Below are 12,240 nucleotides of genomic sequence, written 5' to 3' on the forward strand. Positions count from 1 at the left end.
GGAAAATCGGATAAGAACAAGCCGTGTAAGGAACAAGGGATGGAATTGGATGATGTCGGGGCAGATGGGAGCTGCAGGAGGTGGCATCTAGAAGAAGGGGAAGCATAAGGGAGAAGTTTCTTCGACGTCCCAAGGGATGGGGGAGTGGTTGTGGCAATGGTATTGGCGGCGATGATGGGGGACGAGAAAGAACGGGATAGGGGAAGAGGAAGAACAGGGGATGGGTTGAAGGGAAAAGGAAAATAGGCCCACCAATGGGATGCATACACGTGGAAGATAACAGCCAGCTGAACAGCAATTAACGACCACGTAAGCATTTCACAGTATTCTATGGACGGATGTTAACGGCGGGCTAGATTTTGATCAGTTTTGAAACGTTGTGCTTTTACAGAAAATTTTTAAAGTTTGTGCTAGATTTAGGAACTTTTGAAAAATATGTGTTTTTTTAGGCTATTAACCATTTAGTTTTTGTTGAAGCCTTACAATATGTTTGGATAGAGGAATTGAGAGGGAGAGGGAGGGGTGTCGAGGGGTAAATTATACCACCCCATGTTTGGGTATTTTTTGGAAGGAAAAGGGTCAGGAGGGATTAGTTATCCTTTCAAACCCTAAAAAAGTTCATTAAGGAGGGATATGAATGTGAAAAGGCTTATTTATTCACTATTCTACTGACATAGTAAAAATATAACGGCAAAAAATCATTTCATTTAAATAACCCTCTCTATCACAATATTTTAAATTTCTATCCAAACATGGGATGGAAGAAGTTATCACATCTTTACCCATCCAAACAAGGAATATATTATCCCTCTCCTCCCCTTACCAGACACTCTTCTTTCTTCCCTTCCCCTCCTTCTGCCCTTCCTTATCTAGAGAAGCTCTTAGGATTTTGAAGTTCTATAGAGAGGGCAACTTTCATTTATATAGTTAATTAATATATAACATATAATCCCTGAAATCATGTGACAATACGTGCGATCTTTGCCTCTTTAGTTTCCGCCACGTGTCATCATGTATGCAAGTTTCCATGTGATTTTCGCCACGTGTCGCCATGCCATGTTTCTTAATTACATAATTATATTTCAAAAATAAAAAAAAAACATATTATTTTTTAATATTACACCAATTAAATAAAAAGATGTATTAATAATCTATATAGAATTATATCATCATGTTAGTAAAAAACTATAATTTGAATAAAAAATATTACAAGGATTTTACCAATTCGAATTGGTAGAACTACAATGTCATATTTTAAAAAAAAACATGTATTAAGCTGACAAAACTCTCGTTGAGAGAACTTTATCTCTTAGTGGACCGCTCAACTCAACTGGATTAGTTGGGATTGGACTTCCGTACCAGGATTTACATAAAAAAAAATGTATTGAGAACTGGTAGAATCAATATATAGTATATAATGCCTAGAATACTTAGCCAGGTAACGACATGCTTGATCTTTGACCTCTTTAGCTTCTACCATGTGTCGTTGCATATGCAAGTTCCCATGTGATTTCCACCATGTATAGCCTTGTAATGTTTCTCGATTACATAATACTATTTCAAAAAGAAAAATAAAATTAATAGTAAAAAAAATTATTTTGTCATACTGCACCAATGAAGTAAAAAAAGATGTATTAATAATCTATATAGAATTATATCGTCATGTTAGTAAAACTCTATAATTAAAATAAAAAAACATTATATGGATTTTACCAATTCGAATCAATATATCAATAGATAAAATATAATGTATGGAACACTTAACTAGGTAACGACAAGAGTGATCTTTACCTCTTTAGCTCCTGTTGTGTGTTGTCGCGTATGCAAGCAAGTTCCCATGTGGTTTTCACCACTCGTCGCCATATAATGTTTCTTAATTACATAATTACTATTTCAAAAAAGATAATAATAAACATATTATTTTAATACTATAGCGATTAAATAAAAAAGATGTATTAGTAATCTATATAGAATAGATCACCATGTTAATAAAAATCTATAATTTAAATAAAAAAACATTACACAAATTTTAGCAATTCGAATTGGCAGAATTACAATGTCACATTAATAGAAAAAACATGTATTAAAAGAATAAAATTCACGTTAAGAGAGTTTTATCCATTTGTAGGCCGCCAAGCTTGATTGAATTAGTCAGGGTCTATTGGGCTTTCATATCAGGGTTCACAAAAAGAAATTGGATTAAGAATTAATATATAATGTATAATACTTGGAACACTTAACTAGGTAACAACACGCTTGATCTTTGGCCTCTGTAGCTTTCACCATGTGTCATCGCATATGGATGTTCCCATATGATTTTCGCCACGTGTCACCATGTAATGTTTCCTAATAAAAAAAATTAATAATAAAAAACATATTATTATGTAATACTACACCAATTAAGTAAAAAACAAGATGTATTAATAAACAATATATAATTATATCGTCGTGTTATTAAGAATATAATTTAAATAAAAAGCATTATATGGATTTTCGAATCAAAATATCAAAATATAATATATAATGCCTAGAACACTTAATCAGGTGATGACACGTGTGATTTTTGTCTCTTTAGCTTTTGCTATATGTCGTTGCATATGAAAGTTCTCATGTGATTTTCGCCACGTGTCACCATATGATATTTCTTAATTAAATAATTACTATTTCAATAAGAAAAAATTAATAATAAAAACATATTATTTTTTAATACTACACCAATTAAATAAAAAAAAGATGTATTAATAACCTATATAGAATTATATTATCGTGTTAGTGAAAATCTATAATTAAATAAAAAACATTACACGGATTTTGCCAATTCGAATTGGTAGAATTACAATGTTATATTAATAAAAAAAACATGTATTAAAATGACAAAATTTACGTTGGGAGAGCTTTACTCCTTAGTGAACCGCCTAGTTTTGTTGAATTAGTCGGGACTCATTGGGCTTTCGTACCAGGGTTCACAAAAGAAAATATATTAAAAATTGATAGAATTACAGAGCCGCATTAATAAAACATTACACTGAATTTTACCCATTCGATTTGGTAGAATTGGTATATTATTTAATAATAATAAATTTTGAAATTTGAAATATAGGTTACTGTTTTAATATGAATTGTAAGACGTACTAATATCATATTAAAACATTATCTGGATCTTACCAAATGGAATTGGTAGAATTAGCTTGTCATCATAATAAAAATCTTGCTTTTTTTAATGTGATTTCTCATATCCGTATTCGTCATTGAAATTACTGTTGTGCATATCCAAAAGATTTGGTTTTTTTCATTAGTGAAGACCTTGTAATAAACTCGCGCAATGCGCGGGTCTAATGTCTAGTTGATTATGGGTTGGGAGTCTTTTCATGTTTTCATGAATTTTGTTTATGCTAGCGAACCCTGAGTTATAGAGGGACTGACCCCATTGGGATGTGTGTGTAAATATGACATCGAAACGTTGGGTCGCTACGAGGACAAATCACAATAAAGGCGTTTGCAGATTGAGTGGGGAGAATGTCACGAGTTGACATTTCCATCCCTCCCCAAGTGCGATAATGGAGATCTTACTATCTGTTTATGTGTCGTTTTCATCTTGCATGAGTTGATATGTTCTGCAATATTATCGGTGCATATTCCAAGTAATGGACTCTAAAATATCCGTGTGCTTGCATGAGCTGCTGAATCTGAGCCTATGACAGTATTACAATAGTGGTATAAAGTGAAATGTAGGATTGGACGCGGGATGGTTCGGTACGGTTTATAGCATGAATTGTAACTGTTTTAAATTTTTTGGACAAAAACTTTATGAACCGTGACCGTAATTGAAATCGAGTTGAAGGAGTAAAATCGTCTCGAAAAATAATTGGTTTTATGAATCGGTTAACCGAAGAGAACCGCTATTATAAAATCTTTTTTAGAAAAATCTAAAATTATGATTTTATTTTGACTTCTATTCATCCATATACCACATTCATTCATATATCTAAATAGAGGAAGTTAAAAAATAATTCATCTAAGACTAGAATTAGGAATTTTATTCTTTTTTAACCTTTTATTAAATTAAAACTTTCAAATTTCATAAATAATATATATAATAATGTTATAAATATATACACTCAGGACAGGCGGTTAAATGCGATTTTATAATTTTAAAAATCGTAACCGCTCCATAAGCGATTTTAGTTTTGAAATTCCGAACCAAATATCTCCTATACCAATTAATTCAGTTTTCAGCTCGGAAACGGAACGGTTTTGCGAGATGGTTCGATTGTCGGAATTTTTTGTACAACCCCTAGAAAGGACCTTTGGGATAAATTAATAGACTAAAGATCAAAGTTGAGGATGCAAAATCGAATTTCCCTGAAATTTGTTTTTTTTGCGGGTAGGGGCTTCGAAGCTCCTCAGATCTAATGAACCGATCGAAGAATCCGAAATCGGACTGGCCATTTGCCTTTCCTTAACTTTCTCGGGAAGCAATATAACGCTCGAGCCCTTGTCGTCGGGGAAGAATCTTCCGATCGACGCCTTTTCCGGTGAACGCGATGAGTTACAAAAGGTTCGTGGTCCTTCGCTGCTGTGAAAATCGCTTGTGCTCAGCTGTTTCTGATCAAGAATTAACATGATTGGAGGCGGATTTGGCCCTTCGGGTGCTGGATTTTGATTCTCGCGCTGTCTCGTTTAGTCTGTAGAGTATAGGACCCGGTGATTGATGATCTTGACGAGAAACACTGAGCTCAACCTTGCTTTGTGGGGATAGGATATTGAAAGAAATTTACCGCTCGATAGGCTGCAGATAATTGTTCATGTTCTGATTCTCTTTGCAGTAGCTGAATTTCTTTTTTTATTGATTTTCGGTTGTCGTGATTTAGTAAAATGCATACTTTTTCTGTATAATTGTGGAGATGCGAAAATCGCCAGCGAGTTGGTTCATGGACGCCGTATTGTGTTCACATATGGTGCTTTGAGTTTACATCAAATTAGATCCTTCAGGGGTCAGGTTGGATATGATTGGGGTGGGGTTGGTTGGACTACATGTACTGCCACATCTTGTTGAGTTTCGCTTAAGATTGTTAATGAATCTGCTGTGGCATTGAAAGAGATTATGATCAATGAATTTTCTGGGGTTGGAGTTCTGGTGCCTATATTAGGCCTAGATTCTTTCCTTCTTTGGTCGCTCATTGGATATAGTTGAAGTTTAAACATTAGGTGAACAACAGTTGTTTGGAAATCCTAATGAGATAGAAAGGTAAACAAACTTCTCAGCCTTTATATTTTCTGAAAACGGGCAATTAAGCATGTCATTGAACATTAAAAATAGTTCAAAATTTGAGATTTACTTGGTCATGAGTTCGTTTAAACATAATAAGTTGTTACACTCCACAAGAAGATAAGAGTTGAGATCGGTGCCTTATATCTCTCTTCAGCAGGATTGATAGTGTACTCCAGTTGAATGTCGCTCCATCTTTAGAAGGAAGCTTTCCTTCTCAATTTTTACTTCCTCTAATTAGACCAAATTTCTTTTCGATGTATCTTGCATATTTGATTGGTAATACTTCTGACTAGTTGGCTAGGGGTAATTCATTGCTTTTTGATTCGTCTGACTGGGTGACTATGTAGAAAGTGAAACACATCCTGCTTGCTTCTTATTTCAAGGAACACGTTTGATCGCCCACCTTAGGTGGCCTCTGTTTTACTTAGGGCGCGTTTTTATCTGAATACAAGATGAAGAGGGGAAGAGTGAGAGGAAGTTCAATGAATAAGTTCATAGCAGTTAATGGCTAAAAATGTCATAGGCCGTCATCTATCCGTTCTGCATTATTATTTTGCAGTGTTCTTGACCTAACAATTACCAGTATATCATCAAAATATCATCTGGTTTTAATTCCTCTTATTTTTATAGTCTATCTATTTATCTACAGCCGTTTCTTCTTTTGTTTTAATTTTGAAATGCATTCTTTTGGTGGACTAAATGCAGGGACTCTCGTGCCTCTAGGGCCTCTCTTTTTGATAATTACAGTAATATCGAGGAAGGGCGTGGAAGCTCCTCTTCACGCTCCCATGAAATTAATGAGCATGACAATGACAAAGCTGTGGACAGTTTGCATGACAGAGTGACGTTCCTGAAGAGGGTAAGTTCTTGCTTAAAATCCTTGAGGAAATCATTGAGGGGATCTTTCTATTCATTTGCCACTTCTTTTAGTTGACTTTAAGAAACTTTCTCATTTATCAGGAGATTTTTCCCATTGAGGGCATTATTTATATTATTGGGACTCTGCAAACAACCTTTACTATATCCTATGTCATGTTACTTGGTCTAGAAATTATTATTTATTAGTGAATTTTTAATAATAAAATAAAGTAAGTAGATGCATACGTTCGACTAGTGTTTGGTGCTTACACTTCTATGGTAAAACTTTGTTCCGAGCTAAGAAATTTGTAAGGAAATGTACTGAGTGCATTACCCTGCAGTTTTCTAGTGTTTGGTGCTTACACTGGATTGAATTTGCCAGGGATGACCCTCATGTGCACATGTTAGTTGTTAGATTAGCCTGTATTGATAGCTTAATAATAACTTGGCCAGTCTAATATTTTTTCGCTCATTTAATTTTCACAGTTAACTGGTGACATACACAATGAGGTGGAAAATCATAATCATCTCCTCGACAAAATGGTATAAAATCCTTTCTTGTTCTCCTTTATTCACTCGATATAACCTTGATCATGATGGAGCTTCTTGTGATAGTAGGGAAAGAGCATGGATGCATCAAGAGGTACCATGTCTCGCACTGTAGATCGTTTCAAAAAGGTGTCAGAACCCACATTTTCTCTGCTAATTTGTCCAATTTACATTGTGCATTCATTTCTTAAGCTGCTGGGACCTGTTTAATTGAATAGAGTTAATCTAATTGCAGGTTTTTGATAAAAAATCAAACCGGCAAGTATGTAAACTTGCTGCATATTTTGTAGTCTTATTCATTTCAGTATACTTCCTCATCAAGTAAGTTTCATCAAAGCCTACTCCCATCTAATCAAGTTGATTTTTGATAGCTTGAAATTATAATAGCTTGAAGTATGAGTCCTTCCAATTCTTCTTTCTTTTTTCAGGTTCGTTGGATACTTCATGTGGAGATAAAGGAGTGTTTAAATGCTTGGCTGATCTTGTACATTGAGGGATCCGTCTCTTGCATGCTCTATCAGGTGTGTAAGGTCATATCCCGGAATCAGACTCTTTTGTGAAGCTAGTGATCGTTGTGGAGGAGGAAATGCAGAGAGGCATCTCCAAGGCCCCATCAAATACAGAATTGCTTGCATTGACCCCAGTATTTTCAGGTTAATGCAGTTCATGCTGGAATTCTGGCGTTCATTCCAAAAGTTGTTCAAATTCGTTAATGTCCTAGTTCACTGCAATTTCGAAAGAGCAGCATGATTGATCTGGTTTATTGTTTGCATAGAAATGTTCATCAAATTTGTGTTTTTGGTTGGAATATTAGGCTTTGCTTGGATGGAGTTAACAGAACGAGAGAGTTTGGAGGAGTAAAACTCCCCCTCCGTAAGTCCCTCCATCCGAGCATGTGGTTTAAAGTTCAATCCCAAATTCTATAATTTGCTAGCAGTCTCAGAATGGTCCTTGTAGTTAGAGTTGTCTTGAGGTTGCCTTCCGTAGTCTTTGAAGTTCTTTCAATTTGGCTCAAACAGCTAACTGTTTATAGGAGGAATCAGCTCCCTAACGCGTTCAAGTGATTTCATGGGGAGAACATATTGGAGAATTCTCTCTTACCTGAAATTTTTTTATTTTATTTTCCGATCAATTTGCGAAGCCCTTAATTTTACTCTTGGATGGTGCCTCTAGGATGAGGTGTTGATATTTTGTTAAATCTTTGATAGATCTGGCAACATTAACTTTGGATCGCATTGACAAACCAAGGTTTAGATGAGCGCGGATGTTGAGAACTGGAAAGTTGAGTTTAGAAAGAGGTGGGGAAAAAAAAGAAAGGAAGTGAATGTTTTGTGTATATTGTGATATTTGGAAATTCAATGGGTCTTTGACTAATTCAATTCGAACTGAATGGGTTCATTAAGTGAAAAAGCTCTCCCAGTATAAGTTCGTTTGAGAATTTATTTATGGGGAACAGGCATCGGAGCACTAGAGCCAATCCATGAGCTGGTGAGTTTGAGCTGGTGAAAATTGGTATCAGAGCCTACTAGTGGAAGGAATCCATGACAACTTCCATTAGCGAGGCATAGTAAATGCGTGGGGACGTTACGGCTTAGCTAAGGGATTGCTTTCCTGGGTGGGGAAGGCGAGAACTCCAAGTTCGAGTCTCAAGAGTCGTTGTTACTTGTTCAATAAGGTGTCGGTCATGGTGTCTTGTCAGGATAATAAAAAAAACACATGAGACGATACTCAACGGAAGTGTGTAAAGTGCGGGGTAGCTTGATCTGTACTCGTGTCCATGTCGATGCATGTTTATGTCGGTTGAGTTATAGCCCACAGGGATGTAGTATGGGGTGAATATGACGTCGAAATGTTGGGGCCGCTATGTGAACAGATCACAGCGAGGGCGTTTGCAAATTGGTGGGGGGGGAGAATGTCACTAGTTGAAATTTTTATTCCTCCTCAAGTGCGACAGTGGAGATCTTGCTATCCGTATATATGTCGTCTTCATTGTGCATGAGCTAAAATCTCTGTCCCTGCACGAGCTGCTGAGTTTAAGCCCGTGACAGTATTACAATGGTGGTGTAAACCTCCTCAAGTGTGATGGTAGAGATGTAAAATCTCTGTGCCTGCACGAGCTGTTGAGTTTGAGCCCGTGACGATATTACAATAGTGGTACAAAGTTTTTTTTTAATAGGTAAAATGATGGGCATCAGTAATGATAACTTTATCACCCCTGCTACATAATGTAATAAGCAACGCAAGCATTGACTTCGTCAGCATAGCACTACCGAATGCCTAGTATAAAACAAAAGTCGGTGTCCCCAAGCTTAAATGAAGAGCACATTTTTAGCAATATTTTGACATAAATGCGTAAGGGGATTCGAACTAGGATTGTGAACTTACTAAATCATATGGGAGTAAGCTTATAACTACTAGACCATCACGTTTGGAGATTCAATAGTGGAATAAAGTTAATAGGATCTTTGGATGAATAATAGGCTAAAGATCAAAGTTGAGGGTGCAAAACCGAATTTCACTTAAACTTGTGTTTTGTGCTGGTAGGAGCTTCGGAGCTCCTCAGATGTCAGATCTAATGAACTGATCGAAGAATCCGAAATCGGACTGGCCATTTTCCCTTTCCTTAACTTCTCCAAAAGCAATATACCGCTCGAGCCCTTGTCGTCGGGGAAGAATCTTCCGATCGACGCCTTCTCCGGTGAACGCATGAGTTACAAAAGGTTCGTACTCCTTCGCTGCTGTGAAAGTCGCTTGTTCTCAGCTGTTTTGATCAAGAATTAACATGATTGGAGGCGGATTAAGCCTTTCTGATGCTGGATTTTGATTCTCGCGCTGTCTCGTTTAGTCTGTAGAGTATATGAATCGGGTGATTGATTATCTTGAGGATCAGCACCGAGCTCAAGCTTGCGCCTTGCTTTGCTGGAATAGGATGTTGAAGGAAATTTACCGCTCGATAGGATGCCAAGATTTGTTCATGTTTTGATTATTTGCAGTAGCTTGAATTTTTTATTATTATTATTTTTTTATTTTCGGTTTTGTGATTTTGTAAAATGCGCCCTTTTTCTGTATAATTGTGGTTGGAGACGCGAATAACGGTAGTGAGTTGGTACATGGACTCCGTTTTTCTTCCCATACGGTGCTTTGAGTTTACCTCAATTAGATCCTTCACGGGGCAGGTTGGATATGATTGAGGTTTGGGGTGGTTTGACTACATGTACTGCCAGATCTTGTTGAGTTCCGCTTAAGATTGTTGATGAATCGGCCGTGGTATTTGGAAGAGATTATGATTAATGATTTTGACGGATGATTCTGGGACTGGAGTTATTGTGCTGATATTAGGCATAGATTCTTTCTTTGGTCGCTTATTGGATAGAGATTGAAGTTTAAACATTGGGGGAACAGCAGATGTTCGGAAATCTTATTGAGATAGAAAGGTGAAAAATTTTCTCGGCCTTGATATTTGTTGAAAACAGGCACTAAAGTGTGTCATTGAACATTAAGTTGTCACTAAAAATAGTTCAAAATTTGAGATTTACTTGGTCATGAGTTCGTTTAATCATAATAAGTTGTTATATTCAAGAAGATAAGAGTTGAGATCAGTGCCTTAATATCTCTCTTCAGCAGGATTGATAGTGTACTCCAGTTGAATGTTGCTCCATCTTTAGTAGGAAGCTTTCCTTCTCAACTTTTACTTCCTCCAATTAGACCAAATTTCATTTCGATAAATCTTCTTGGATATTTTAATGTTAATGCTTCTAACTAGGTGGCTAGGGTAATTCATTGCTTTCTGATTTTTCTGTTTTCTTGCTTATACTCTTGATATAGGAAGTGAAACACATCCTGCTTGCTTCTTATTTCATGGAACACGTTTGATCACCCACCTTAGGTGGCCTCTGTTTTACTTTGAGCTCGTGACGCTTGAAAGATGCAGCTTCTAAATTTATCTGAAATACAGAGATGAAAGAGGGAAAGAGATGAGGAAGTTCAATTAAGAATTTCATTGAAGTTAATGGCTAAAAATGTCATAAGCCGAAATCTAATCAGTTCTTCATTTTTATTTTGATGTGTTTCTTGACCTAACAATTACCAGTATATCATCAAAATGTCCCCTGGTTTTAATTCCTCTTATTTTTACAGGGTTCTACAGTTGTTTTCTTTTTTCGTTTTAATTTTGAAATGCATTCTTTGGTTGACTAAATGCAGGGACTCTCATGCCTCGAAGGCTGGTCTTTTTGACAGTTATGGAGGCATTGAGGAAGGGCGTGGAACCTCCTCTTCACACCCACACGAGAAATAATGAGCATGACAATGACCAAGCAGTGGAGAATTTGCAGGAAAGAGTCATGTTCCTGAAGAGAGTAAGTTGTGCTTAAGATCCTTTATGTGTCTATTTACGCACAATTTCTTGAGCTAATGCTATACTATTGGCCAGTGGTGAACTTTTGAACTTTCTTGTTCAATGGGCTTCTTATACACATTCAACTCACACAAATGCATAATTCATAGTGGGCGGGTTCTGAGATATTTTCTGTATTTTTTCCCCTTATAAAGCTTCATGTGCAACAAGAGAAGTCAGAAATTCCTGAAGATAGATTCTCCGGGGCATCTATTTTCGTTAAGCAATTGTCTGGTAAATGCTTGCTTAAATTGGACTGAATTTGCTTGGTAATGTGAGTTATATGGTCAATACGTTAAGAAGGTCAGTTGGAAAACCCCACATCCGAAAGTGCATAGCCATGCGAATAAATAAAGGTTTGTGGTTGTTCAGTGCAGTCTTCTGCATATTTTACTTTCATATACAGGAGATGCAAGAGCCATTTCTGACATAAAATTAGGAAGTGGCTTTTTAGTAATCCAGAGACTGCTAACGAAACACAACATAGTACTGTAATTCCTAATTTCTGATCACTTCCTTTTCGAGTCATTCTCAGTCTACCTTTTGCCCATTGCTTTAATTATCTCAGCTGACCGGTGACATACACGAGGAGGTGGAAAGTCATAACCGTATGCTCGATATAATGGTAAGCTTTGTTATCTAAATTTTACTTGTGCATTGAAATCACATTCTCCATTACGACAGAACCTCTTGCAATAACAGGGGCGGCATGGATGCATCGAGGGGTTTACTGTCGGGGACTATGGATCGTTTTAAGAAGGTTCTGTTTTTTCCTATAAATGTCCTCTTTCATTAAAACCTTTTGGTGTTTTGGGACTTTAATCGAACTCTATCTCGGTACAGGTGTTTGACAAGAATCAAACCAGAAGATATGTAAAGTTGCTGCATATTTGTGGTCTCCTTCATTACAGTATACTACCTCATAAAGTAAGCAAATGAAAAACTGCCGCCATTTATATTAATTAGTTCATCTATTCCATAATAAGCTCGATACGTCTCTTGATGCTGATAATTCAATATTCTCGTATTGTTTTTCAGGTTCACTGGATACTTCATGTGAAGATAAAAAAAGGTGTCTACACCCTTAGCTGACCTTGTACATTGAGGTTTTCATCCGTCGCAATGCTCTTTGTGAGTCTTAGTCGAATCCTGAACAGAGATTATC

General features: G+C 36.5%; 1 protein-coding gene, 1 long non-coding RNA gene and 1 pseudogene across 2 annotated transcripts; all 3 read left to right on the top strand.

The window, feature by feature from the left end:
* The first annotated feature begins 4,336 nt into the window (after positions 1-4,336).
* On the top strand, positions 4,337-7,206 carry LOC116191981 (bet1-like SNARE 1-2). The gene is made up of 6 exons (XM_031520357.1): positions 4,337-4,558; positions 5,978-6,131; positions 6,617-6,673; positions 6,749-6,808; positions 6,915-7,000; positions 7,108-7,206. Exons 1-6 carry the CDS (start codon positions 4,545-4,547, stop codon positions 7,133-7,135), a joined length of 399 nt encoding a protein of 132 aa, XP_031376217.1. The 5' UTR covers positions 4,337-4,544; the 3' UTR covers positions 7,136-7,206.
* A 28-nt stretch (positions 7,207-7,234) lies between these two features.
* Positions 7,235-7,805, top strand: LOC116191983. Its single transcript, XR_004153989.1, has 2 exons — positions 7,235-7,332; positions 7,494-7,805. It is a non-coding gene; the product is annotated as an uncharacterized LOC116191983 (long non-coding RNA).
* Positions 7,806-9,155: 1,350 nt separating this feature from the next.
* LOC116191982 lies at positions 9,156-11,778 on the top strand (annotated as a pseudogene).
* The last annotated feature ends 462 nt before the right edge of the window (positions 11,779-12,240 follow it).

This window comes from Punica granatum, unplaced genomic scaffold (assembly GCF_007655135.1).
Source record: "Punica granatum isolate Tunisia-2019 unplaced genomic scaffold, ASM765513v2 Contig00641, whole genome shotgun sequence".
Taxonomy (NCBI): Eukaryota; Viridiplantae; Streptophyta; class Magnoliopsida; order Myrtales; family Lythraceae; genus Punica; species Punica granatum.

What these genes read in the sequence shown, in the direction of transcription:
- LOC116191981 (XM_031520357.1), top strand. An exon ending in CTGTAGATCGTTTCAAAAAG is followed by an intron (nt 6,809 to 6,914) that starts GTGTCAGAACCC and finishes ATCTAATTGCAG; the next exon opens with GTTTTTGATAAAAAATCAAA. An exon ending in TCAGTATACTTCCTCATCAA is followed by an intron (nt 7,001 to 7,107) that starts GTAAGTTTCATC and finishes TTCTTTTTTCAG; the next exon opens with GTTCGTTGGATACTTCATGT.